Source organism: Zingiber officinale, chromosome 1A (assembly GCF_018446385.1).
Source record: "Zingiber officinale cultivar Zhangliang chromosome 1A, Zo_v1.1, whole genome shotgun sequence".
Lineage (NCBI taxonomy): Eukaryota > Viridiplantae > Streptophyta > Magnoliopsida > Zingiberales > Zingiberaceae > Zingiber > Zingiber officinale.
In genome coordinates this window covers 1543555-1571517 of record NC_055987.1, presented here as the reverse complement: position 1 = coordinate 1571517, position 27963 = coordinate 1543555, and the positions used below count along the sequence as shown (strand labels likewise).

General features: G+C 42.2%; 4 protein-coding genes and 1 pseudogene across 4 annotated transcripts; 3 read left to right on the top strand and 2 right to left on the bottom strand.

Moving 5' to 3' along the window:
* Positions 1 to 29: 29 nt before the first annotated feature.
* Positions 30 to 2062, bottom strand: LOC121998576 (glycerol kinase-like). The gene is made up of 3 exons (XM_042553556.1): positions 1769 to 2062; positions 475 to 1690; positions 30 to 390 (listed from the first exon to the last, which is right to left on the bottom strand). The coding sequence occupies exons 1-3, from the start codon at positions 1906 to 1908 to the stop codon at positions 154 to 156; spliced, it is 1593 nt and encodes a 530-aa protein (XP_042409490.1). The 5' UTR covers positions 1909 to 2062; the 3' UTR covers positions 30 to 153.
* Positions 2063 to 3038: 976 nt separating this feature from the next.
* LOC122015170 (vesicle-associated membrane protein 711-like) lies at positions 3039 to 7992 on the top strand. Its single transcript, XM_042571925.1, has 4 exons — positions 3039 to 3366; positions 5563 to 5753; positions 6427 to 6590; positions 7753 to 7992. Exons 1-4 carry the CDS (start codon positions 3150 to 3152, stop codon positions 7841 to 7843), a joined length of 663 nt encoding a protein of 220 aa, XP_042427859.1. The 5' UTR covers positions 3039 to 3149; the 3' UTR covers positions 7844 to 7992.
* A 4344-nt stretch (positions 7993 to 12336) lies between these two features.
* LOC122039049 lies at positions 12337 to 17542 on the top strand (annotated as a pseudogene).
* A 647-nt stretch (positions 17543 to 18189) lies between these two features.
* Positions 18190 to 19329, top strand: LOC122015156 (glucan endo-1,3-beta-glucosidase 1-like). The gene is made up of 3 exons (XM_042571900.1): positions 18190 to 18374; positions 18497 to 18754; positions 19017 to 19329. The coding sequence occupies exons 1-3, from the start codon at positions 18308 to 18310 to the stop codon at positions 19049 to 19051; spliced, it is 360 nt and encodes a 119-aa protein (XP_042427834.1). The 5' UTR covers positions 18190 to 18307; the 3' UTR covers positions 19052 to 19329.
* A 137-nt stretch (positions 19330 to 19466) lies between these two features.
* Positions 19467 to 21371, bottom strand: LOC122015163 (transmembrane protein 256 homolog). The gene is made up of 5 exons (XM_042571912.1): positions 21255 to 21371; positions 21092 to 21162; positions 20896 to 20976; positions 20771 to 20814; positions 19467 to 19837 (listed from the first exon to the last, which is right to left on the bottom strand). The coding sequence occupies exons 1-5, from the start codon at positions 21310 to 21312 to the stop codon at positions 19738 to 19740; spliced, it is 354 nt and encodes a 117-aa protein (XP_042427846.1). The 5' UTR covers positions 21313 to 21371; the 3' UTR covers positions 19467 to 19737.
* Positions 21372 to 27963: the final 6592 nt, after the last annotated feature.

Sequence of the window (27963 nt, the reverse complement as noted above, 5' to 3'; positions counted from 1 at the left end):
CGACCAAGACAATTCCTTTATATTCTAGATCAAAAGCTCAATGAGGAAACGAAGACTAAATGGACCTACAATCCTGACAAATACTTATTCTGCAAACTTAAGATCTAGTAAATGTATCATATACAGAAGTACGTAGCTAGGTGAGCTCTGAGTTCACAAGTCAGCCAAATCAAAAGTTCTAGACACGGCCTTGTGCCAAGATTCAGTCCTCCTTTTTCTCACTTCTTCAGATAATTCGGGATGAAATATTGTGTGTTTTTCTTCATGTCCAGAGCCAAATATCCATTCTTCAGTCCAGACACCGATAGCTAGTCCTGCAGCATAAGCAGCTCCCAGAGCTGAAGTTTCGATATCTGTAGGTCGGGCCACTGGACTGCCCAATAGATCAGCCTACCATGAAGATATCATGAAGTGATTAACTATTGATCGGGAAAAAATCGATTTTTTTCTTGAAGATGAGATGAAATGTTGAACCTGAATTTGCATCAGGAGATTGTTAGCCGTGGCACCGCCGTCAACGCGAAGCAAGAATTCGCCCTGCTTAGATTTTACCTCGCCGCCGTCCCATGCATCGCCATGCATCGAAGAGAGGACATCGTTGACCTGAAAGCACATGCTTTCGAGCACCGCCCGTGCTATGTGATATTTGCTAGAGAACGCCGTCATCCCCACGCACGCCCCGCGCGCGTCGTCGCGCCACCACGGCGCGAACAGTCCGTTGAACGCCGGTACGAAGTACACGCCTCCCGAATTATCCACCATCTCCGCCATCTCCTCGATCTCCGCTGCCGTCTGGATGATCCCCAGGCCGTCCCTCAGCCACTGAACGGCGGCGCCGGCGATGGCGATCGATCCCTCCAGCGCGTAGTTGGTGGGAGCCTCCGAGCCAAGCTTGTAGGAGATGGTGGTGAGGAGGCCGTGAGATGATTTGACGATCTCCTCGCCGGTGTTGAGCAGGATAAAAGCTCCGGTGCCGTACGTGCTCTTGGCCTCGCCCTTCCGGCAGAGATGACCCAGCATCGCGGCGTGCTGGTCGCCGAGGCAGCCTGCGATGGGGATCCCGGAGGTCGGCCACCCGTTGGTGATCATGCCGACGGTCTCCGAGTTGCTGATAATTTTGGGGAGGATGTTGGGGGAGATGCCCAGGGTTTCGAGGGTGGCGCTGTCCCATTGCAGGGTTCGGAGGTTCATCAGCATGGTCCGGGAGGCGTTGCAGCAATCGGTGACGTGGAGGCCAAGCACGGGCTTCTCATCGCGATTGAAGGCGCCGCAGCCGCCGGTGAGATTCCAGATCATCCAAGTGTCGATGGTGCCAAACATGGCGTCGCCGGAGCGGATGGCGTCCCCGATGCCGTCCACGTTCTCGATGAGCCAAAGGAGCTTGAAGGCGCTGAAGTAGGTGCTGATGGGGAGGCCGCAGGAGGGGACGAAGTGGTCGCGACCGCCGGGGAGCTGCTTGATGAGGCGGTGGCAGATGGCGCTGGTGCGGGCGTCCATCCACACGATGGCGTTGTAGAGCGGAAGTCCGGTGGATCGGCTCCACACCACCGTGGTCTCCCGCTGGTTCGTGAGGCCAATGGCCCGGAGGCCGGCGTCGACGTTGTAGCCGGCGGCCGTGGCCTTGTCGAGCGCCTTCGCCATGCACACCCGCACGCTCTGCAGGATTTCCATCGGATCGTGCTCCACCCATCTGCACCTCCATCCATGATTGAATCAAACAACAACAGAAAAAGAAAAAAAGAAAAAAAAAAAATTTTGAATCACATACCCGGCTTGGGGGAAGAACTGAGTGAACTCGACCTGGTGAGAGGCGACGGGCTTGGCGTTGTGATCGTAGATGATGAAGCGAGTGCTGGTGGTGCCCTGGTCGATCGATCCGATGAACAACTCTTCCGCTTCTCCCGACATCTTTCTTTCCTTTGATTCGCTTACGATTCAACTTCGGCAAGTTTTTGCCGATAAGAAAACTGGAATTTCGGATAAAGAAGAGACGCGAGGAAGAGGGAGAGCTAGCGAGGTGTAGAAATTAACGAACGATAACGTGGAGATTGAGAAAGAAGAAGATGGCTTCTATGTACACTCCTGAATCGCCTCGTTGACAATTTCCAAGGGTTGAAAATTAAAGTGATTATTTTTTTTCCATATTTTAAAAACAACATTAATAAATGTGAAAGTTCAATTAAACATAAATAATAGAAAAAAAAATCACTCTCTTAATTTCATAAAAAATATAAAAACAATGTCAGATTTTTTTTTCTAATCCCCCATCCTCCCAACACCAAAATACTCTCACCTTATTTCATTTTATTATTTAATGATATTTTTTTCTAAGAAACATGGATACAAATTTTTCTCTAAAATAAGACGTGCAACTAATATATTGGATTTCTTGGTCACTCAGTGTAAGTGCTTCCTGATTTATCTCATCGCTCTCGGAGTTGTGGTATAAGAGCATCCAAGTTGTCATCCAGATATTCACGATTCGAGCCCAAGTTACGGCGAATATATAGAAATTTTTCCTCCAAATGGGACATGCAACTAAAGAATGCTGGGCTCCTGGGCTGTCCGCTGTGAGCGCTTCTCGATTGACCTTGATAGTCAGTCGGAAACTTTCGTGACACCAGATCGATCATCCCAAATTCGATGTTACCTAATCTGATTAATTATTTTTTTACTAATTTATCTCATCGATAAAAAAAAAATTATAAGACTGGATCAGTTATCTAGGCTAATTAATGAGATTAAATAAATTTATTATTATTTTATTTTATTTTATTTTTTATTAAAAGAAAGAATTTGTTCAATTTTAAGGTTCACTCAGAGAACAGACGCATGGAATGGAGTGACATTTTTAATAGGAAAATAGTCCATCGATTACTATTTTAATAATAACGTTAAATATTATATTTTGAATTATAAATATTCTCCGCAAAATTGATGCGGTACAGCTTAAGTTGGTAATATTTCGCCGCCAATACATCGTACCTCGTCGCCCTGCCAAGTCACCGAATCGGCCAAGTATACGATGATTTCCTCCGCTCCTCCCGTTGGTTGGATCCTTCTACTCCTCTCTCTTCCTTTTGACTCTTCCGCTCTTCGCCAATCACTCTCGTCGTCCAGAAGAGATCGGTGGGGAAAGTGTTTCTCAGATGGCGATCCTCTACGCTCTGGTGGCGCGAGGATCGGTGGTGCTGGCGGAGTTCAGCGCGTCGCCGATGAACGCGGGTGCGGTGGCTCGGCAGATCCTGGAGCGGATCCCCGGTTCACAGGACACGCACGTTTCCTACTCACAGGACCGCTACATCTTCCACGTCAAGTGCACCGACGGCCTCACCGTCCTCTGCGTCGCCGATGATACTGCTGGCAGTGAGTCCTCGCTTTCCCTACGCTGCTATTCTTCTCTTACATCGGTGCCCACTGTTGATGCTTACTTATTGTGCTTTCTTGAAAGTAAAAGGGTCAAACTGTTCCGATCTCTTCAATATCAGTAGCCGTGTACAAAATCTCGTCCTTGTCAAATTGGATTAGAGTATCGTAGAAAGAAATGTTTAAACATATTTTCACCAACCAAAAGGGCCGATTGGAAGAGAAAAGAACAAGTAAAACTCATAAAGAAAAAACCGTTCTTTTCCTCTTTACGAAAATTATTGCTCGTGTCGTATAACCAGACGGATTGGCTAAAAGAGGTCACCTGTCGTTGTATGCAGTACGGTTTGGACATTATTCGCCAGACCATTCCATATTACCATGGAGGTTGTAAATTCATAATTAAGAATTTAACCCATACATCACAAGGAAGATGTTGAATTTTGCTTATTTATCAGTATGCTTGCCCGACAGTAGCATTTTGGTGTTTTCACTGGGAAGCGTTTTGCTTTATCTGTCACTTATTGCTTTTCTCTATTGCTTTGTATGCCGTAATGGTGTGGTGTAGATTTGTCCCTAGTTTATAATGGAAATTCAATGAGCGAACTACTTTCTCCACTCTTATGTTGTTGTTTTTTTTTTGAAAAAAAAAAGTATAATGCTTTAGTTCTTCCTCAAGTAATCATCATTTATGTAATTCCATATTTCTGATTTTTTAGTAAATGGACCAACACTTAACCACCTCCGTTATATTAGTGATATTGCAAGTTGTAAATTGTTGTGTGTTTCAGTGAAATTCTTCTAATTTCTTGCTCCAGTAATCAATATGAATGTAAAGTTAAGTTCCATATACTTGATCGTTGTTAGATGTCAATTCAATGCCAATATGATGGAAACTCAATAGTTACAGCAGGTAGGATTGCCTTGTGCGTGATTGGGTTGGAAACCAATACTCTATTAGTATGAAATTGAGCAATATCACAGCTTGTTTGTGAAGCATGGAAGAATAACTTATGTGACATTGTAGAAGGTGTCAAGCAAATACTATTTGAATCCATAAACAGTCGCTTACTACTTTGAACTTGTAGGCATGCATTACATCCCATTGTTTAATGCTCTGATATCTTAGCTACTTATATTCATGCAGAAAATATCCTTGTAACTTCTTATGGTCTTTTTCTTCTTTTATCTTTGTACACCTACTCACAGTCTTCAAATGCTCAACTTTTAATGAAAGTAATGTGGGAGCATCGGAGCATTGAGTAGTTGGTGGGTGCATCATTCTACACATTCAAGTTAGCAAGAGAATTCCTGTATGCATGGACTTGGTACTTAGCAAAGCTTGGTAGGGATGTCTCACAAGAAAACATCCTTGATCTGGGATGCCTAGCACACAGATCTAGATGATATGCCCAAAAGTTTGTCTAATGCTAAAGATGCAAGTGGTGGTTTGGACTCTAAGAGCATTCAAAGGGACATAGGATCAAATACAACCTAATCTTGTTGAGTCTGAGATGAGCATTTGCTCACCTGAGCAAAGAGTACTAGCTAAATCTCTTAGTTTAAGGTTGTTCATCAATCACTATGAAGCATATCTCTCTGAGCAAACAACTAAACCATGAATTGTTTGTCTTTCTCTTTTCATGGTAACTTTGCCTGACACTAAAGGCAGTGCCTGTTACCTCATTCTAGCTAGTACTCTCTTTGATACCAAATTACCAACATTTAAGTAAATATCCGTCTGTCTTTTCATGGTACATTTGCCTAACACTAAAGGCAATGTCTTTTACTTCATTCTAGCTAGTGCTCTCCTTGATACCAAATTACTAACCTTGGATTGCTTTCGTGTTCAGTGTATCACACTTGGATCTTTCCTAGGAAATGTAAATATTAAGAGCTGTATGTTTATTTTAATTATAACAATAGCTAATAGTCATCAGGCTTTCAGGGCATATCCAATCGCTGTTCTGTCAAGAAGATTATTGAGTCATATTGCTCATAAACTCACATTAATTTCATAATTCTCGTTCTATTTTCCTTTTGATTAAACTAGAAAAGATTGACAGACTATGTAGAAATGCCCACCAAATTGCTATTCTTTTCCTGTGATTAAATGCTTTATTATTTGACCTATTGCATCATTAAAGACATTTGTCAAGACAAATAACATGTGGATGCAATGAATGATCCATGTAGGAAGAATTCCTTTTGCTTTTCTTGAGGATATTCATGGAAGATTTGTGAAGACATATGGTCGTGCTTGTCATACAGCACCTGCTTATGGAATGAATGATGAGTTCTCCAGGGTCTTGAGTCAACAGATTGATTACTATTCTAGTGATCCTAATGCAGATAGGATGAATCGGATCAAGGGTGAAATGAGTCAGGTAGATTACATTTTAAATGAATACTTCTAAAAGGCATTTTTGGCTTCCTTTCGTGTGTATACATGGGAAGAAACCAATAAAAGACATTCTCTTGGACAGTAAAGTAATTTGCTCATAATTTTGATTTTTCTTTTGTCTTTGTCAAAAAACACATTATCATTCAACTGAGCATCATATATATTATTTCAATTCATGCAAGTGTGTTGCCGATATTTATCTGTACATATATTTGACTGATTTAATAGTGTCAAATTGGTAGAAAACCCTCATCAATTATAAATTTCACAGTATATAGTTATGTTGAGAAGATTCACTCACCCCTTTACAGTACGTAACATTTATACTTCATATCTAAAATACACAATAAATATCTTGCTTTCATCGTAAGTTGTATGTGATAACATCAATATTTATGCTAGAGCTCTTTTTCTATTATTTCTTTCTGCTCTATCCTCAATGGCGGGCTGCTTACACCTACAACAAAATGAAAACTAAGTGTTCCGTGGTTCATAAATGCTGAATCTCAACTAAATCATCATTAATCAGGACTTTTGAGAGTAAGTTCTTTGGTTTGGACAGGATATAATAATTTTTAACATGAACTGCTAGTATCTATTGTGCAGTCTGCCTTCTTATCTATTTGAATAATTTAATGATTCTTGATGTGTCATAGGTGCGCAATGTTATGATAGAGAATATTGATAAAGTACTGGAAAGAGGTGATCGATTGGAATTACTGGTTGACAAGACTGCAAACATGCAAGGGAATACAATTCGCTTTAGGAAACAAGCACGTCGATTTAGAAATACTGTGTGGTGGCGAAATATTAAGCTAACGTATGCAATATGCACATTTCAATTTCTTGTTAGTTCCTTTTGTTCATGCATTGAACTGTATGCTATATTCTATTCTAAAAAAACATAAGATACTTTCATAATATGTATTCTAAAACCAAAATTACGCATTAAAAACTAATTTGGCATAAGTGTATAACTAAAAGAATCCATCGTTTTAGTTTTCTGATCTTCCAGTAGCAATTTAGTGATTTCGGCTCATGGTAGGCAAGTTCACCTAATTGAACGTCTGAAATACAATTATACTTGATGTGGATTGTTGTGCATGATGACCAATCAGTTTCTTGTCAGCTGATCTGTAAAGTGGAAAGATCTATATAAAATATTCTTCCATGACTCACTTGGGTTAAAATTCTTATTCTCATTATTTCATTTTATAGAAATTTGAGTATGGAATTTAATTACTGACCTCCTTTAGCACATAGCATCTACTCATTTTAACTCGGTTATGTAGATAAGGTTGTAAATCATGTCAAGCAGATCGGAAACACCCAAATTAGCTGTATCTATAAGGATGCAAGTTATGAAGTGATGACATTGTAGATGATTAAAATCTTACCACTCCTTAGGCGTCCAAGCGTCAAAAAGTTTGCAAGATAGCTTACTGTCTGTGGCATGGTCATGAATGACAATCAAAATGTGACTATGTACCTGATTAAGCAGGTCTTGCAGTGTGTTGTTTAGATTAACCTCCACATCACGGATAATTATGCATGAAGATGCATCTATTTTATCAGTTCTTAAATATGTAAAAATTGTTTATTAGTGTACTGTTGCACTCGGTTATATGTTCTCTTGTGCTAGTTTGCAATGTTCCTGTGAATCTTATCCTTGTTTTTGAACTATTACTACTTACGAATTTGTCATGTTTTTGTGTTCACAAATAAAATTATGAATGCAGTTCTCGTTGTATAGCAGTTATTTTTCTAAGCTATTTATATTGATCATTAATTGCCAACTATTTGTGGTTTTCATTTATACCTATTTTTCAGCATTCATAATGATATGGCAATTGCCAGAACATTCTCTTGAAGATACTTTAGTGTTTTATTAGAAGTTGTTCTTTGTTTGTACTTTATCTAAGTTTTAGCTTTTCTGCTTCAAATAAGAACATTCTCTGACTTCGACAAGTTATGTCTTGCAGGATTGCACTTATTCTACTCATCCTGATTATTATATATGTTGTGCTTGCATTTCTCTGCCATGGCATTGCATTGCCAACTTGTATCAGGTAGAGTTTCTTACAGTCTTCTCTTCTTTTTTTAATGTTTATGCGATTGTAATTTGTGATCCATCCACCGCTGTAATGATTTCCATTTTCTCATGCGTTGTTGACATTGTAATGGTATTCTATCAACATAGTATTATTATACATTTTCTGCTACTTTTCTTTTTCTACTACTTATTGAGTGAAGGTGATCTGTTTACATGAATCTTGGATGGGATTCATAATGTTAATGTTGACGACAAACCTTTTTCTGAGTTAGGGATTGTGGCAGTTTGTGAGTAGTCATCCAAGATACAAGTGACATGCTAATTTAGCCATTTTAATTTCGGTCGCCAATTAGAGATTATATAAAAGTAATTAGTAGATATATCTTGCTTGATTGTGGCTAGCGGAAATGAAATCAGATATGAATCCAGTTATCAGCTTTATGATTGTCAGGCTTCTTTGCTTTTTCCCCCCACACAATTCAATTTCACTTTTGGTCTATTTTGTGTTTTCTCATCTGGTGTATTTCTTAAGTCGATCAATACATAGTTTTAGTTAGCTTTTTTTTTCCTGCATTTTTTTTTGTAAGATATAAGGACAAAGTTTAAAAAATCATAAAAGGTTACCTTGGCTGTCTTCAAAATTTACTTATTTTGTGATTGCATGTTAAGAGACAAGCAGAAGCCTACTAAAAATAAATAAATAAATAAATAATGAATCAAGTAACATTAATCAATTCAGTTCTACTGAAGTTTTCCATTGGCTTCTGAAATCATGATTAAGAGATGCTGAAAATTAAATTTACAATAATGATGCTTGTAATTCATTAAAGTACACAAAGTGAGCCACGGATCCATCATCGGTCCCATAAATCATGGGGATATTTTTCTCTAATACAATGGCAAAAAGTCAAGCATCCGTATAATTCCTGAATGACCAACAAATTGCGTTTGTTTTATGTCATTTTTTAGCGCTAGAGGGCATCTCTGACTGTCGGGAGTTTTTTTTTTAAACTGTTTTTTGGCCCTCCAAAAAACAAGAAGAATGAGACTAAGAAGCTAAGTTTGAAATTCCGGACTCATTTTAATAAAAAGTGATTATATTTCTCACATAATTAATATATAGTTGATTGTCATTGAAAATTTATCATTATCTCATTATAATAAATTTGTCATCCTCTAAACCTCTGATTAACCGAGCACCATTGAAGATTCGAAATTTTAAACCCAACTCATTATTATTATTTTTTTTTTACATATAAGTAAAAAATCAGTATTCAGAAAATTAAGAACCTAAAAAAAAACTCGAGATTCCCCTAGTTTGTCTGTTTTTACGTCCACGAGAAAAATAGAGAAAACGTCTTATCCGTAGGGGCAAGTAACATCTCCCTTGAAATTTTCGTTGTTTTAATAATAAAATGTGTTAGCTGAATAATATCCGCTGGTTTCTACGTGAATTTGTAGAATCCATGTCAGATTTTTTTTTTATCCAAAATTTAAAATAACAAAATTATGTTATTAAATCTATATATCCATTTTTACTATATATAATACATCAGTTTCTTATAATTTATTATTATCTATGGAATGATAAACATAATAACAAATAAAAATTTTAAAAATAATATTTTAATATTTAGGAAATGATTTTTTTAAAAATTTAATAAAGTATTATTTATAAAATTTAAATTTGAGGAAAGATATAAAAAAAATTTAATATAAAATATAAAAATATGATTGAATGCTTATTTAAGGGTCATTTTTAATTACGTGAAGCCTTCAACCATCATAAATTTAAAATATGTTCTTACATTCTAAGAAAGATATTAATCCTGTTTAAAAGTTGAGAAGATAATTTATTGAGTAGGTAGCTCCGACCTTATCAGAAAAAGATTATGAGATGAAGGAGAGATTGTTAGGACCTTTGTACCCGCTAGAGGGGGTGAATAGCATTTCGTCGCGCTCCTTGTGTCGTTTTCCTCTTGATGATGATTGCTTCTTGTGATGATGTGCAGCAGAAAATACAAGAAACAACACACTACAACGCTAACACGTAGATTTACTTGGTATCCACCTCAAGAAGAGGTGACTAGTTCAAGGATTCACACACTCACACACCTTCCACTATGAAAATCCTCCTTTACGGTAACTACCGAAGGCGGAGAAGCCTTACAAGCTCACAATACAACAAGAATATAAAGATAAGCAAATACAAGGAAAATCTTACACGATTTGTACAATAAACTCTAACCCTAGCTTCTTCTTCTTGTTGTAACTCGCCTCTTGACTTGGGTGTGCCTCCAAGAACCTTCAAAACGGGCGGGGAGAGCTGTGGAGAACTTGTGAAAATCATCCTTGCAAGCTCGTGTATAAAGGAATGAGATTTCTGTCGAAGAAATCGCACGCCAATGCCTTTATCTGCATCAACGGTCGAATCTCAATCGATTGGATTGCTCTCAATCTATTGGGGAGGCTTTAGATCGATCGACCGATCGATCCAGAGTGCCTCTGTGCTCTCTGAAAATCTCCTGAATCGATTGCCCAATCGATGCAATATGTTTCGTGCGATTTCCAGAGATATCGCACGAAATCCACCCTCCCAATCGATCAGCCGATCGATTGGAGGCTCCCAATCGATGCCTCCAATCGATCGGTCGATCAATTGGGAGGCTTTCTGTGCGATCGGCAAACGCTCCCAATCGATCCATGGATCAATTGGGAGAACCCTTTTGTCGCGGGTGCTCTCCCAATCGATCAACCGATCGATTGGGCATGAGCCAATCGATCAGTTGATCGATCCAGCTCCTGTGGACTTGCCCAATTAAGTCCAAAGCCCCCTAAAACCAACATCCGGTCAATCTATGACCTGTTGGTACATCATGCCTAGCATCCGGTCATACCCGACCAATCTCGAACTAGTCTTCTAACCTCCTCCATCAGCCTTGCATCCCTCGAATATCTCCCTATCCTTCACGCCTTGCCTTCAAGAGCTTCCTTCGGCCTCATCCTAGTTATCGAGTTCTCCTTGCCAAGTTACACTAGGATTTATCTTGCCAAGACCACATGCTTGGACTTACAACCTTTGCCAAGATCACACTTGGACTTTCCGTTGCCTGGCTCCTCACCAGGACTTCCCAATTGTCTGGCTTCTCACCAGGACTTCCTCCTTTGCCAATATCACACTTGGACTTTCAGTTGCCTGGCTCCTCACCAGGACTTCCCAAATAATGCCTGGCTCCTCACCGGGACTTTCTCCTTTGTCAAGATCACACTTGGACTTTCCAATTTGCCTAACCTCCAGTTAGGACTTTTCCAATCAAATCTCCTGTCAACCTTAACCTACTTGACTTGTATTCTCATCAACCTGGTCAACCCTTTGACCATCTCCATAACCGGACGATTACTTCAGCAATCTCCTTATATTATCAAACATCAAAACTCAAATCCTGACTCAAGCTTGACTCAACTCAAGCTTAGTCAACCTTGTCAAACTTGACCTAGGGAAATTGCCCCAATAGAGATGACACCGAGACTTCCTTTGTTGCGCACACCAGAAAGATCCAATAGAATGTTAGAGTGAGAATCAGGGAAAAGGTCCCTAGCATAGGTATCTCAAAATGTTAGCGTACCTGATTAACAGAGAGAACTCCTTTTTATATCACCTCTCATAACCTCCACAATAATGAGACAACAAGAAATATTCAGTGCCAGAAGATATTGGGTAATGAAAGGTGCATAGTCTTCTTCCGAGAATTTTCCGTTGCATGTGTATTAATAGTCTTGTATAACCTCCGCAATAATGATAAAAACTGAGTAGTCATCCTCGTAAGAAGGTTTTGTTGTATGTATGTGTCAGATATCAGAATATTCTCTAACAGGTTGTTACGATTTTCTTATAATATTCCTCTAGATATAATCCGTCCGAATCTTTAGTTGACCTACTATATACTGTGATGTCTATCTTTGAAGGGTGGGGAACCAAGTCCTGAAAAATCCAATCGGTCCTTGGATCGATCGACCATATGCTATGAGGATATGTCCAGCCAATGTTAGGATTGTTCCGATTTATCTTGTATATCTTAACATCAAGTGGAGCTATAAGTCTTCACAGTCCGACTGATTTTTGAGGTAGACCAACCGTATATAAAAAAATTTGTACTCAAAAAATGAGGAACTAAATTCCTCGAATCTAACTGACCGACTACTGGGTCACTCAGTTTTATACAAAGAGTCATAGTGCTGAGCGAGCGAGGAGTTAGAGTTTTTATGAGAATAATATGTTCAGATGTATATACTCTTACCTAATTATCACCTCACCCAATTTTGACCCTATCTCACGATGACTATGACTAATATGTCATTTCTGGTCCACTTACAACATGTCGTGGTTCAAAAATGCACATTCTCATCGCGAGTTTATATCTCTTTCTTTCGAAACTTGTTCTTGATGCATTTGAGATCTATTTGTTCTTAGACAGCATCCGAGCAATGATCACTCCTTGTGGAACTAAAGGAGATGGCGATCTCCTCGGCCGTCCGGGTTTCCAAATCAAAGCTGGTGATCAGAGGTCGCAGCGTCCTCTCCGGCGTTCCTGACAACATTGTCACCGGCGCCGTAGTCACCTCTGGCCCCGTCGACGCCATCTTCCTCGACGCGGAGTTTTCGTTGGCGAGCAACCGCCATGTGTCTCCCTCGGCACTCTGAGGTCCGACTTGAATCTTCAAGATCTTGTCTTGTTAGTGGTGTCGAATTTGATTCATTTTAGATTGATAGAGATGTGAGGTTCATGGCGTGTGATGTGGATAGGTATCAAGGGCAGAGGAGTGATTAATGGGGGAGGAGAAGGGCATTTTGGTCAATTTACTATAGCAACACTATTAGGGCACTGTTCACAGCAAATGAGAGGAGGCTGCTTCGTGGGTGAGGGCCAGGCGCCAGGATGGGTTTCTTCCTCGTCGTCGCACGACTCCTCGCCGGCCGTCGGCCATCACCTCTCTTCCCCTCCCTCTTCTCCTTGACGTCAGCCATAGCCTTCCTTTCTTCTCCCGCTGGACACCGCGCCGCCAACAGGAACGGAGGAGAAGGCTTCCTCCTTTCCACACTCCTCGCGACGCCATCGCCGGAGCCGACGCCGGCAGCCAACCCTCCCTCTCCCTCTCCTCGCCGACGATACCGATGCCGCCCAGTAGCATCTCTGTCGGCTCCCTCCCTCGCTAGCGACGACGCCATCTCCTCCTTCGAGTTCTCACCGTCGACTGCCACTCCTACTCCTCTCCATCTCCTCCTCTCGATGCCACCGCCGGCTCCTCTCACTGCACCGCTGCCGCGTCCTCCCCGCTGCGCCACTGCCCCTCTCCTCCTCCTCGCTGCGCCGCTGCCGGCCACTGCTCCCTCAGCTTCTCTCTCTCTCTCTCTCTCTCTCAAGTCCTCTCCCCCTCCTTCTCGCGCCTCAACCACTAGACTTCTTCCGCAGCCGCCGTAGACAGATGGGAGGACGTCGGAGCTACCTTCACCGCCGCTGCTCCCTCTCGCGCTGCCACCCTCCAGCTACGGCCGCCGTCGACGATCTCCCCCTTCTTCCTTCTCCTCTCGACGCCGGCGACGATAGCGTTGCTTCCTTCGTCCTCCTCGCCATGCCGTCGCGGGGCAGACCGGCCACTGCGCCTCTCCTTCTCCTCACCGCCAACCGCCACCTTTCTTCCTCTCCCTCTTCTCCGCGCAAGGCCAGCCACTGCTTCTCCACTCCTCTCCTTCTCCTCACCGCCGACTGCCACCTTTCTTCCTCTCCCTCTTCTCCGCGCAAGGCTAGCCACTGCTTCTCCACTCCTCTCCTTCTCCTCACCGCCGGCCTCCATCACTTCTCCCTCTCCCTCTCTTTCTCTCTGCTGCCAACAGGACCAAGAGGAAGACCATCTTCTTCGTCCTCGTATTCCTCGCCAACGACGCCAGCCAGCAGCGGCTCTCCTCCTCTCGTTGTCGGTCGTCGTTTCCTCTCCCTCTTCTCCTCATGACGCCAGCTACAGCTTTCTTCTTCCTCTCTTCTCCCGCTGGGCACGCTACCGCCGCCACGAACGGAAGGCTGTCGTGAGCCTTCACGACAGCCAATTGCCACGTCTCCCCTTCCTCTTCTTTCTTTTCCTCGTGACGCCGCCAGCTTTCTCCTCGCCGACAGCAACCTCCAGCAGCCACCACCCCCTCTTCTCCGCGCTGTCGCAACCAAGGAGATGCCCAGCAGCCTTCTCTCCTCTCCCTGGCCAACGCCACTGGACTCGCGCCGCTAACAGTGCTAGCCACGCCCGGCCAGATCCCTTAGCACCGAGCTGCCCACTATTATTGTTGTCACTGATTTGAGCATCTTCCGGTCCCGTTGTGTGCCGGCCTTCTTGCCGTTATCTCGTTCCAGATTTGTATGTTGTGGTGTTGTGGCCTTCGTGCCTCGGTTATTATTTGGCATCACTGATTTAGCCGTATTCCACTCTTGTTGTTTTCTCGATTTACGTGCTGGTGTTTCATCTCGGCCTGTGTGCCGCTATTATTTCCCAGCCTGCGTGCCGATCTCGTTTCCCGGCTTACGTGCCGATCTCGTTTCTCGGTCTGTGTGTTGATTTCGTGTCCCGACCTGTGTGCCGCTAGTACCTCCCGGCCTGCGCGTCGGTATTTTATCCCGACCTGCAGCTCGTCTCTCGATTTCGTGCTACGTCTAGCTACACGTCGTCAGATCCAGCTCTCCATCCTGATCAGGAAATCGTCTACTCTTCCGGGTTCCGATAACTCGAGCTGTTGCGTCCCATCCGAGGGCGCTCCCCTGTGTCAGGGTACGTTCTTCGTATTCATTTCTTATTCGTTTCATTATTTTAATATTAGTCGGTTACTTATATATTCGTTGGATCCGCCTCTAGCCTCGAGGTACCAGGGACCGGGGGGACCGGGTCGCTGGCTGCAGGTAGCGTTGACCAAAGGACTTTTGAAGACTTGGTTAACATAGAAATCATCTCAGCACACTTTCCTTCGGAACGTCGCGACTCAGTCAATATTCTCACCACCTCATTCAACGGTCCGTGTGACTCGACTTTTGGACGGGATCAGCGTGCTTTCGGTTCAAGGCTTCGAGCTGTGGTGGATCGCGCAGCGGATGGGGAATCAGGGGAGGGACATCCCCTACGAGACCCAGTTCCTACTCTTGGAATCCAAAACTGAATCTTTTAACGGAGTCGGTGATGACGAGGCTGATTACGCCGTCTTCCTTCTCCTCGCCGAAGGCCCCTTCCGAGCCTGTCTCCAGGGAAACGCCCGCGACGAGCTCGAGCTATGCTTGGAGAGCGGCGACGAGGACGCCAAATCGACCTCCTTCTCTCACGCCCTCTTCCTTAGAGCCGCGGCCTCCGACCCCTTCGCCGCCATCACCGGCGCCGTCGAGACCGTCAAGTCCCATCTCCGGACCTTCCGCCACCGGAAGGAGAAGAAGCTCCCTGGCATTGTGAGCTACTGGACTTCTTCGGGTGGTGCACGTGGGACGCGTTCTTCCAGGACGTGACGCAGGAGGGTGTCGAAGCCGGGATCCGGAGCCTCTCCGACGGCGGCGACCCGCCAAGGTTCGTCATTATCGACGACGGATGGCAGTCCGTCAGCTCCGATGACGATGACTCCGGTGATGGAAAACCGACGCCTCTGCTCCGTCTCACCGGAATTAAAGAAAATGGTAAGTTTCAAAGCAAGGGCGACCCCGCCGCCGGCATCAAGACTATCATAAGGACGGCGAAAAAGAACTACGGCCTCAAATACGTCTACGTGTATCATACCATCACCGGCTACTGGGGCGGCATCAGGCCAGGGACGAATTACAATTCCAAGATGAAGTACCCAAAAATGTCTCCCGGAGTGATGGAGAACGAGCCGGGATGAAGACGGACAACCTCACGGCGCAGGGACTAGGCCTTGTGAATCCCAAGAGCGTCTACAAGTTCTACAACGAGCTCCACAGCTACTTGGCGGCCGCGGGGGTCGACGGAGTCAAGGTTGACGAGCAGTGCATCTTGGAGACCCTCGGCGGCGAGCTCGGAGGGAGGGTGGAGCTCACAGGACAGTTCTGCCGAACTCTGGACGCTTCCATCGCCTGACAATGGATGCATCGCTTGCATGAGCCACAACACTGATGCTCTCTATTGGTCAGTCGTGCTCTGTGTTTGCTTCATTGCTTGACTACTTATCCATGAACTTGATGAGACTGATAGATTCTTGATCTTGGGCACAAATTGTAGCTCGAAGCAGACGGCGGTGGCGAGGGCGTCGGACGATTTCTATCCCAGGGAGTCGGTGTCGCACACCATCCACATCGCATCGGTCGCCTACAACAGCGTCTTCCTTGGTGAGATCATGCTCCGTGACTGGGATATGTTTACTCTCTACATCCGGCGACAGAGTACCATGCCTCTGCTCGTGCTATCAGTGGAGGACCAGTTTATATCAGGTGAGCTCGACCATGTTTACATTATTACCATCCTCATCGTGTTTGTCTTAACTGTTTGTCTAAACAGGCCTCCGTCGACCGTGCTACAAAACAAGTAATTTAGATGTTCAATGTTTTGAACTTGCAGTGATGTTCCTGGAAAGCACAACTTCAAGTTGCTGAAGAAACTGGTCTTGCCTGATAGGTCAACTCTTCGTGCTCGACTACCCGGTGGGTCAGACCCACTCGAGATTGCCTCTTCTCTGATCCCACTCGTGATGGCACTAGGTGAGCACCAGATATGATCCTCAAAGCTTAACATTGCGTTGATGGTTTAACACTGCTAATGCTGACTATCCTTCTGATCAGCTTGTTGAAGATATGGAACATGAACAAATGCACAGGTGTTATCGGACTCTTCAATTGCCAAGGCGCAGCATGGAGCTCCACAGAGAAGAAGAATATTTGCCACAGTACCTCTTTGGAGGCTCTGTCTTGTTCTGTGACTGCCACCGACGTGCATCTCATCTCAGAGGCGGCCTCCGATCATCGTGATTGGAGTGGTGACTGTGTCACATTCCGGCAAACTGACAGGAAGATCGTGGTCCTCCCGCGCAATGCTGTCATTCCAGTGACCTTGAAGGATTTGGAGCATGAGATCTTTACAGACTCTCCCATCTAGTTCAATTTGCAGAATTGCTTAGATTTTTCAGAATTTGTCGTGAAGTTATTGCGTGCTAACACATGATATTGTGGGCTAATGATGCAGGATTTGGCACCTGGTCTTCGATTTGCACCAGTGGGTTTGGTGGACAGGTACAATGCTGGAGCAGCAGTGGTAGATCTCACATACCATGTCTTGAATGTTTCTTCATTGTCGGAGGATTGTACTTCAGCAAAGGGACCTGAGGCTGCTGCAATGGTGTGCATGGAAGTGAAAGGATGCGGTAGATTCGGTGCGTATTCTTCTGTGAAGCCTAGGAGATGCCTGCTGGACTCTGCTGATGTTGAGTTTGCTCATGATTCTGTATCTGGATTCCTGGCTATTCATCTGGAGAACATGCCCAAGGCTGAGAAGAAACTTCACAATTTAGTGGTTGAATTTTAGGGGATTGCCTTTCTCCAAGTGTTTTTTTTTTATTTGGTTGAGGTGTGATTCTATTGTGTTACAAGTGAAGAGATTACACTCATCATCCATGATTAGATCATCATCATTTTATCATGTTAGTCTCACTATAAATCTTCCATATTAATTAAATTTTCAATTCCTCTTATGGCCATTTTTTTCAAATTTATTTTCCCTTAGAGCATCCACAATAACACTAAATATTTCTCCCAAATATTTATGATCTCCACCTCACATCATCACTCAAATATCTCAAATCTCACAATCAAATATCCCCTCAACCAAATATTTATAGGTCTCACCTATCAAATATCTTACTCTCAAATATCTCAAATTATATATAATAAAATATCTCAAAAAAAAGATAAACATTATCCCTTGTGGGACCCACTTGCATGCCACCTAGAATGAATTCTATTCACTTCTCAACTATCCCCACAATAGGGGATATTTAAGAGGGAGATATTTGGAGAAATATCTCCTCCAAATAGCCCCTATTGGAGATGCCCTTAAGTTAACAGATACCAATGACACAAATAAGATGAACAAAGAGCTCTCGTATGGGTGTAAGTAGGATGAAAGCTTGTGAGTACTATGGTATGATCACAAGCCTTCAGTACAAAAAACATAAAGTTACAACAGTCGTAGTCTGCAGTTTGGGCTACTGATCACCATGGGCCCAGTGACTGAGCTGCCAGTTATTCCGGCTGCAATAGATCTACACTTTATGCTCAAGGAACAACATGAAATGAGGAAAAAAAAAAGAAGCTCCACAACTCAAGCTTGAAGCAAAGAATCTGGCTATAGTTTTCTTTAAGAAAGAAGGCAAGGAAACTATATTTTAACATGGACCAACTTTAAGTGAAGATAAATAGCAGGTAACAGCTTAGGTTAAGGAGCAAAGCAAGATCAAGATGAACACTGCCTTAAAATGGATACACTTCTCGGTACTAATCCTTGCGCTGTTAATACCAAGATCAGGTAATGAGCCTAGTTGCCTCTTTTTCCAATTTTCTCAGATGGAATATTAAGTTTGCTTTGTAATGCAACTTACCTTCATTTAAGTACTACTAAATTTCTTCGAAATGTGGCTTAATATGTAGATGGGGATGATCTGCTGAAGCAGTGGTGCATAGCAGATGAACAAACACCAGATGATGTTCTACAAGCAGCCCTTGATTGGGCATGTGGCCCTGGGGGTGCAGATTGCAAGATGATCTTACCAAACAAACCTTGCTATCTTCCCAACACTATCAAGGACCATGCATCTTTTGCTTTCAACAGCTACTGGCAGAAATACAAAAATCAAGGAGGCTCCTGCTACTTCAGTGCTGCTGCTATGGTTTCCGACTTAAACCCAAGTATGATCGTACCTTCTTAGAAGAACTTAGGATTCACAGAATTTGTATCTTAATTTCACAGATTCTCATAAACATAATGCATGATCCAAACTCCAAATTTATAAGCTACGTAAGCATGCATCAGCACATGAAATGAACTTGTTAAGCATTCAGTAACAGTTCTAAAAGCAAGTTCAGAAAAAGCAGTCTTGACTATTTTAGAGCTTTAGCCATAGCAAAATGATAACTGCTAAATGCATACTTACCTCATTGGTTCTTTCAGGTCATGGCGCTTGCCAGTACGAATCACACACTTGAGACAAATGTGAGGGCAAACATTCATAGCTTATCCTTATTTGCCATATCTCTATCTTAATAATAATATTTAGCAGATTTTGGCATTTACCATTGTACTTGAATATCAGCGCATGAAATATGCTACTGCTTCTGTTCCAGATGTTTAAAATCTCTAGTTCATGTGTTAACTGAATGAAGCTTAAGGTTTACTAGCTTTAACTAGGCTGATGGCCTGATTGTTTAACAATTGTATTCGAGAATTTTCTGTCAATATATTGTTCTTCCGCCTTTCTTTCCAATATCACTGTATACCTGATTCAACCAAGTCAATATAACAATCACATATCTGTTAGTCATGTCAAGAGTATCGTGCATACACCTTGTTTTCATTGACAATATCTGATAACAATGTTACTTAATTATTTGAAACACAAAATGCACATAAAGACTGAGAAGAACACCTTTGACAATTTGTTCAAAACATCCAAGTATCTATTTTAAGTTACAACATGGATGTTTGTACACAACAGCTTGACACTTATTCATTGATGACCTTGTTTCTGTCCACCTGAATTAACTGGTGGTAACAACAGAATGTTGATCTTAAACTGTAAGAGAACAAAGAACCACAAATATATTGCATATAATATACATAACACTATAGAAGAGTAAACTTAGCCAAGCAGCGATAAATGTACATAACACTATCAAAAGAGTAAACTTAGCCAAGCAGCGATAAATGCAAGCCCACCGAATGGTGCAAGCATAGAGTAATGCTTATCTTCAACATAGGCTGCCATGTAGCACCTAAAGAAACCACGGACACTAGCATTAAGATACTGTTGTAATTTTCCCACCAGGAAAAAAAAGCATTAACAGTTTTCCCTCAAAAAACAAAGAAGCACCAACAGTCCAAACACCCAAGATACTGTAGGTTTAGGAACTAGAAAATAACTATTGTTAAACAAAATTATTCAAGTAGCTATTGTGGATAGCAATTGCAATGCAAACTATTCAGTATGAGGGTAAATTGATGAATTAGTCGATGAAATAGAATGATAAAGAATGTATCAAGTAACATGAAACAGAAACAAGCTTAGTGATTCTTCATGTTTTGAAGTTGTTTAAGCAGAATGACCTCATGCTACAATTATTTAAGAAATCCAATTGAAATCAATCATGAAGTACTGAAGAAGGAAAACAATTTGTTTGACAATTGCAAAAACTGGATAACAAAGAAAAGTAGCATCTGAGCTACATTATCAAGTTCTACCTTCACCAATGGATTGAGCTGGCCTACAAGACTGGCATGTGAAGGCATACATACAAAAATAAAGGTAAATTCAAGATTTTAGAGTTTCAGCAATTGTTCCAATTTTTATCATTATACTCCATTTTCCTCATTCGTCAATGAAGAATAAAACATTGCACAGAAGTATGAATAATTGTATTTAATGTTGCAGATTCAGAGATTTACTCTCCCTCTGCTGCTTCCACTAGAACTCTAAATTGCTATCTTATTGCAACTCTCTGCAAAAATCTGACCCCCACAAAAAAAAAAAAAAAAAAAAAAAAAATTAAAACCAACAAAATTACAAGAAAACAAGTTTTAAAATCGGAACTTATTTTTACATAAAAGAATATTGGTATGATAAACCAAATAAAAGGGTTTATAACTATCCTAGAGAATCTTGTACCAATTAACAAATGAAAATGAAAAGAAGGAGAAGATTCACTCACGATCCTGAGAACGCCAGGATGCCGGCCGTGAGAAGCCCTCCGAACTGCTCAAAAGAAGAGATAAAGGTAAAACATAATCGACGCCTGTTCAGCGAGTAAACTCACAAACAAGAAGGAAAACTAACGATGTTGGGGCGTTTGGTGATAGGAGCTCCAATCAAGGCGACCGTGTGGACCAAGTGGTATAAAGAGGCAGTCGTCCAAACCTTCGATTTCGGCGTCCAACAAGCACAATAAAGAACAAATCAATTTCTTTTCTATAGAGAACACGCCACGGAAACCACGGAGGGAGACCCTAAACGTTAAGAGCTTGGTGCTTACCTCTTTGAAAGATGGATTTTTGGGGTCGAAGAAGTGAAATCCGTAGCTCCCGAGGCCGACAGCAGCAGCTCCTGATTCATTCGATCGGGTAAAAGAGGGAGAAGAAAAGATCAACAACGAATAAGAGAACGAGAAGGGATCGAAGCCGATGATGTTGCCGTACCGGAGATTGCGGCGACCTGATGCCAAGTCTTGGGATCGATCGAGATCGTGGGCGCCATATTGCTTTCGGTTGCTAAGAGCAGCTTTCTCCTTTAACCAACTGCGTTAAGCAGCTAGTGCCTAAACACTTACGTGGACTATAGTGTCCAACGGGCAGATCGGGCAGGCCGGCGTCCGGGCCTGCTAGGCCCAATTACATGCCGTTTTAAGAAACAGCTTTCGCGAGGTCATTATTCTATTTTTTTAAATAGATAATTAAATTAAGTTTACATTAAAAAATTATTTGATTGACTTAAACCTCTAAATTATTATTATTATTATTTTTTATTGTTCAAATCATTACATTAACCAGCATTGATATTATTATTATTTGTTCCTTTTTTATTAAGATTCAAAAAGTCAATGCTATAGGATATTCTTTAATATTTCAATTTAAATTAGTAATTTTTTTTGACTTTAAATCATAAATAAGTGGTTTTTGTTCGGTTTTAAAAACACCATTTCCGTGAGGTTGTAATTGTTGGTGCAATATCCCTCAGGTCAAGGTTGACCTGGGTAACCAAGCTGAGTCTTGGTTTGGGTTTAGATGTTTGACAATAAGATATTGATTGAAGAAGAGTCAAGTAGGTCAAGGTTGACTGGATACTTGACTGGGAAGTCCTAACTGGGATGTTAGGCAAAATGAAAGTCCTGGTGAGTGAAGCCAGGCAGAAGAAAAGTCCTGGCAGAAGAAAAGTCCTGGTGAGTGAAGCCAGGCAGAAGGAAGTCCTAGTGAGTGAAGCTAGGCAGATGGAAATCCTGGTGAGTGAAGCCAGGTGAAAGTCCTAGTGAGTGAAGCTAGGCAGATGGAAATCCTGGTGAGTGAAGCCAGGTGAAAGTCCTAGTGAGTGAAGCTAGGCAGATGGAAACCCTGGTGAGTGAAGCCAGGTGAAAGTCCTAGTGAGTGAAGCTAGGCAGATGGAAAACCCTAGTGAGTGAAGCTAGGTGAAAGCCCTGGTGAGTGAAGCCAGGCAAGGGAAAATCCAGATGGATCAAGGATGATCGGACATCTGGTGCTGGGAAGTCCAAGTAGGTCAAAGGATTGACTGGATACTTGGCATGAAAGAAAAGTCCAAGTAGGTCAAAGGGATTGACCGGATACTTGGCACAGAGAAAAGTCCAAGTGGGTCAAAGGGATTGACCGGACACTTGGTAAGGGAGTCCTAGCAGGTCAAGGGAGTGACTAGATGCTAGGCATGATACACCAACAGGTCAAGGTTGACCGAATGTTAGTTAGGGATGTTTGGGACTTGGTTTTGGACAAAAATCAAGTGCTGGATCGATCCGTGGATCGATCCAGGCTCTGGATCGATCAGTGGATCGATCCAGACCTGTCCCAGCGAACAGAAAGCTTCTGGATCGATCCGTGGATCGATCTAGAGGTCCCAATCGATCCATGGATCGATTGGGACGCGGCTGCTTCGCGCGATAAGCGCTGGATCGATCCGTGGATCGATCCAGGCGCGTTTCCAGAGCGTGGATCGATCCAAAGCCTCCCCGATCGATTGGGAACATTCGAATCGATCGGGATCCGACCGTTGGCGTCGTTTATAGCTGCAGGCGTTCGATGGCTGCGAAAGAACTTCACCGATTCACTCCAGAGCTCTCGCCTACTCCTCCACAGCGCTCTCAAAGATCAGGTCGCCAGTTCTTGAAGGATCTTGGAAGCTTTCCAAGTCAAGAGGCGGATCAAAGGCAAGAAGAGAAGCTAGGGTTAGGGTTTTCTGTACTCATTGTAAGCTTTGCGCTTGTATTTTGTTTCCCTTTCCTTTCTTCTTGTACTGAGAGTCTTGTAGGGCTTCTCCGCCCTCGGTAGTTACCGAAAAGGAGTGTTTTCATAGTGGAGGGTGCGTGCGTGGTGTGGATCCTTGGACTAGTCACCTCTTGTGAGGTGGATACCAAGTAAACCAACCGTGTTAGCGTTGTTGCATTTGTTTCTGTATTTTCCGCTGCAAATTCTTGAAGAAACAAGCAACGCCAAGCAACGCCGAGCACCGAGAGAACGCGACGAGCTATTCACCCCCCCCCCCCTCTAGCTACTTTTGGTCCTAACAAGTGGTATCAGAGCGAGACCGCTCTTCATCGGAATCATCGCCGGAAGGGTCAAGCATAACAAGAAAAGCTAGAGGGTGAAGAAGTTGGAGCAAATTCTTCAAGTTCAAGATTTTATCAAGCTCAACTTCAAGATGCAATTCCAAGATGGACTTGGATTTGACACAAGGGTGGCTCCACCATACACATCGGCAAGCTTCGATTCTTGGAGATCAAGAATTGAAAATTTCTTGATGATGGAGATAGAGCAATGGTTTGCTCTAATGGAAGGTTTCAAGACTCCAAGAAATTCAAAGGGCAAAGTTCTAAAGAAAAGCAAATGGAGCCCGGAGCAAGTCCAAAGGTGCGAGGCAAATGACAATGTGACCAAGCTTTTGGTCAATTTATTGTCAAGCACCATTCTTTGCAAAATTGGAGAATTTGAAGATGCAAAGGAACTTTGGAGCAAATTGGCTAAGCTTCATGAAGAGATCCCCTCCACTGTACAAGATAATGAAGAATCCAGAGAGGGTGACTCTTTGGAGCAAGACCAAGAGGAGGACTCCGAGGTTGAGAGATACTCAACCTCCAAAGAAGAGGAAATCCAAGAAGCTTCATCCTCAAGGGAATGCACCGAAGGGAACAAGGAGGGAGCATACTCCTTGTTTCACATTCAAGATGATGAAGCCTCCACCTCTAGGATTGAGGGGGAGCAATCCTTGGTGACACCGGAGCAAGAAGAAGAAGAAGCTTCTACATCCGGGTCAAGAGAAGAAGAGGAGGAAGAAGCTTCTACCTCCACAAGTCAAGAAAAATCAAATGGAGGAGAATCAAGGTCCGATCAAGAGGAAGCTTCTACCTCCGGATCCAAAGAAAAATGCCACCCCTGCAAGCAAAGGTATAAATATTTCAATTAATAATAAAAATCATATAATATGTTTTGAGTGTAGGGAACATGGGCACTATAAGAGCAAGTGTCCCAACTTGGCCAAGAAGAAGGGCCAAATGGCACAAAAGGGCAAGGAGAAGCTCAAGGAGACCACCCCCGGGACAAAGAAGAGCAAGGAGCACATTGTGTGCTTCTTGTGTCAACAAAAAGGGCATTACCGAAGTCAATGCCCCAAGGGGAAGAAGATGGTCAAGGCTCAAGGAGGCACTAGTCAAGGGGGAGCCTCCAAGGTAAAGAAGAAGGTAACATTCATTGAGCCTATTCCCTTGCAAAATGGTAAAAAGCATGCTAGGTCAAATTTTTATCATCTTAATGCGATTTACCATAAGAATAGGAAGCATGAGGGCTTTAAGGAAAAGCATGTGGCCCTACATGCCAAAACTACTATCCCAAAGGCTAGGAATGTAGGTAAAAACCTAGGCGATAACTCTAAGGATGTAAGATACAAGCCTAGAAGCAAAAATGCTCATGAACTTAATGGAAAACCAAAAACTAAGGACTCAGTGATGGAAAATCAAGTCTTGAGGTCAAGACTTGATAAAATTGAAAAGACCCTAAAAAGGATGGAAAATATCCTATTAGGGCAAAATGAGCATAACCTAGGTTTAGGGGTACAAACGCCATCCAATGGCCATAGAGGTTTGGGATACAAACCAAAGGCTAAGAAGGATGTGCCCTCTTACCATAGAGTTCCATATAGTTATGGAACAAACCCTAGGTCTAGTGGTCAAGCCAAAAATACTAGGGAAGTCATCCCTAAGAATATTTTTGCAATAAATGTGACTAAGACTTCTAAGAAGTCTAAGAAAGTCACAAACAAGGTCACAAGGGAGGTTATCCCTAGAGTTGACCTAGAAAATGTGACCAAGGCTTCTAAGAGGCCCAACAAGGTCACTAGGAAGGTATCTAGGGAAGTTATCCCTAGTGAGTACCTAGAGCATCCAAGGAGCACCAATAGGTGTTGGGTTCCTAGGAGCATCTTCTCTACCCCATAGATGGGTTAGAGAGTGTCAACTCCGATTAGAAGGGTAGTTAACCCAACTTTGAGGAAATTGACACTCAAGGAGTATTTTCAAGGTTTTTGTTAACCTTTGAAAATGAAATGGAATTATTGATTACTCCTTGAAAGAGTAAAATGTGCCTAATGGTGGAAGAATTGATTTTAATCTTAAATGGCACATATTGGAAAATTCATAAGAACTATCAAGTTGGGTTTTTGGTATGTTCTTAGGCAATTTAAGGCAATCCGGGCCTTAAATTTAAAAGTGCTACTCTTGAGGAAAAATGGAATATGCCAACATTTGAGGACATGTTTATTTTAATTGGCATAAATTAATCAAGAGAATAAGAAATGCAAACTTAGGTTTTGGCACTCTCTTGAAGCACTTTGGGCAATTTAGGGTTTAAGTTTTAGGATTAGCTAAGATTAATGATACTTAGATAGGTAATCTAGGTATATTTTATTTATGCTAAACCATGCCATGATTGTTTGCTCATAATATGCCATGACATCATATTTTATCTTATTTGGATTTTGCATTCATGACTTATCATGAAAAATACAAAAATATCATGTCATGCCATACATACATCATGTAGTTATAGAAATCTTTCTTTTGAAAGCTATTTTATTTTGACGTATGCCATAACATAATCATGCATTAAGTTTAATTCCTTGTAATTAAGGACGAATGGCATTTAACGACACTTATTGACAAGTGACATCCTAGGTGGATGTCTAACATTTCTAAAATGCCTAGATAGATATGCATGATCCCTAGAATAGGGCAAAACCAAATTTTACATCTCACAAAGACCTCTAAGGTGACTTGTATGTGTTTTAGTGCATATTATATACAAGTGAGATGTTAGGATGATGAACAAAGCTCAAGATGTTGATTTAGTGCATTCCTTTGAGTTTTAAATTCATCAAAACACATAGTTATGTGTTTTCCCATCATTGGGAAAGCTAATGTACAAGTCATGTGCATTATGCCCAAGGAACATGATGGGATATTGGTTTTGAAAATGTTTTAAAATATTTTGGAAAACCTTGGTGAAGGCTATCTTTTGATAGTAATCACCATTGAATAGTTAGACACAAACTTGAAGAAAACACTAAAGTTTTTGCAAGTTTTCAAATTTGTGTCAATCTTTGAAAATATGATGTATTTTCATAGAAAGCTATTTTTCCATGATTAAGTATGCCCTAAATAATGTCTACACGAAATTTCATAATTTTTGGATTTTTGTAGAATTTTATAGGGTTTCTGAATGAAATGGAATTTCAGCAACTATCGAGTCTGATCGATCCATGGATCGATTGAGTTCCATGAATCGATCCATGGATCGATTCAACGGCAATTCGAGCAGAAGCTCGCTGGATCGATCAGCCGATCGATCAGGGAGTCTGAATCGATCCGTGGATCGATTCGAAAGGTTCAATCGATTGGAACCCAACTCAATCGATCCAAGTTGCTGATTTTGGTTGGGAAGGCCTGATTTCAACATCTTTGAACCTCTTTGAGTCTAGGTAACCATTTCAAACCCCTTAAATACATTTGTATACATACAAAGGTGTTTTCATGTTGAAAACAAGGATGGATTGGTTAACGAAGACTAAGTAGAAGTTTAGGTTGAGGTTGTTTCAAATTTTGAATATTTGAACCTCAAAACTTCCAAATTTGGGTTTCCTAATGTTTTAGGATTCCAAGTCATTGTTGGTGCAATGATGAAGTTACCACCATGTCTTTAGGGGAGGGACTCTTTAAAGACATGAAAGTTATTTTCATGAACCTTGGAAGGTGGTTAACCTTCATGTGAACTTGCTCAAGGTTGAGCATTTAAACTTGAAATGGGAGAAATGGGAGTGGATATCCTCATTATTTCAAGTGGACACTCAAGTAGTAGATAATGCTCAAGGTTGGGTAGTTGTCTACATTGAGGGAGAAGTTAAGGATAAATGAAGGGTATGGGACCTTCATTATCGTGTTGATCACAACGAGTGAGGTTGTGACCAACGATGAGCAACTCTTCAGGGGGAGAGTCTTCAACAAATGGATTTGTTGAAGTGTGCCCAGAATTGGAGCATAGGTTGATGTGTGTCCAACGATGGGTTGATGTGTGCCAATAGGGGGAGAATGTATGGTTAAGTTTAGGAGTTTAGGCTTTCATTACCTATGGGAAGGTCATAGGGGGAGAATGAAAGGACTCATGAAAGGGAGTAAGTTAGGCTTTCATTACCTAGAGGGAGTTTGCCCCCTTAGGGGGAGAATGAAGAGCTTAATTTATGCTTTCATTACCTAGTGGCATGAAGAAGGAGGCTATGAGATTAGCCTAACTTACATATGGGATTGTAAGTGTTATTGTGGTATTGTCAAACATCAAAAAGGGGGAGATCGTTGGTGCAATATCCCTCAGGTCAAGGTTGACCTGGGTAACCAAGCTAAGTCTTGGTTTGAGTTTAGATGTTTGACAATAAAATATTCATTGAAGAAGAGTCAAGTAGGTCAAGGTTGACTGGATACTTGACTGGGAAGTCCTAACTGGGATGTTAGGCAAAATGAAAGTCCTGGTGAGTGAAGCCAGGCAGAAGAAAAGTCCTGGTGAGTGAAGCCAGGCAGAAGGAAGTCCTAGTGAGTGAAGCTAGGCAGATGGAAATCCTGGTGAGTGAAGCCAGGTGAAAGTCCTA

What these genes read in the sequence shown, in the direction of transcription:
- LOC122015170 (XM_042571925.1), top strand. Translation starts at nt 3,150, where the DNA reads ATGGCGATCCTCTACGCTCTGGTGGCGCGAGGATCGGTGGTGCTGGCG. An exon ending in CGCCGATGATACTGCTGGCA is followed by an intron (nt 3,367 to 5,562) that starts GTGAGTCCTCGC and finishes TGATCCATGTAG; the next exon opens with GAAGAATTCCTTTTGCTTTT. An exon ending in TCAAGGGTGAAATGAGTCAG is followed by an intron (nt 5,754 to 6,426) that starts GTAGATTACATT and finishes GATGTGTCATAG; the next exon opens with GTGCGCAATGTTATGATAGA.
- LOC122015156 (XM_042571900.1), top strand. Translation starts at nt 18,308, where the DNA reads ATGAACACTGCCTTAAAATGGATACACTTCTCGGTACTAATCCTTGCG. An exon ending in GCTGTTAATACCAAGATCAG is followed by an intron (nt 18,375 to 18,496) that starts GTAATGAGCCTA and finishes CTTAATATGTAG; the next exon opens with ATGGGGATGATCTGCTGAAG. An exon ending in GGTTTCCGACTTAAACCCAA is followed by an intron (nt 18,755 to 19,016) that starts GTATGATCGTAC and finishes TGGTTCTTTCAG; the next exon opens with GTCATGGCGCTTGCCAGTAC.
- LOC122015163 (XM_042571912.1), bottom strand. Translation starts at nt 21,312, where the DNA reads ATGGCGCCCACGATCTCGATCGATCCCAAGACTTGGCATCAGGTCGCC. An exon ending in AAAATCCATCTTTCAAAGAG is followed by an intron (nt 20,977 to 21,091) that starts GTAAGCACCAAG and finishes CCGAAATCGAAG; the next exon opens with GTTTGGACGACTGCCTCTTT. An exon ending in ATCCTGGCGTTCTCAGGATC is followed by an intron (nt 19,838 to 20,770) that starts GTGAGTGAATCT and finishes TGGTTTCTTTAG; the next exon opens with GTGCTACATGGCAGCCTATG.
- LOC121998576 (XM_042553556.1), bottom strand. Translation starts at nt 1,908, where the DNA reads ATGTCGGGAGAAGCGGAAGAGTTGTTCATCGGATCGATCGACCAGGGC. An exon ending in CAGTTCTTCCCCCAAGCCGG is followed by an intron (nt 1,691 to 1,768) that starts GTATGTGATTCA and finishes ATGGAGGTGCAG; the next exon opens with ATGGGTGGAGCACGATCCGA. An exon ending in ATCTCCTGATGCAAATTCAG is followed by an intron (nt 391 to 474) that starts GTTCAACATTTC and finishes TCTTCATGGTAG; the next exon opens with GCTGATCTATTGGGCAGTCC.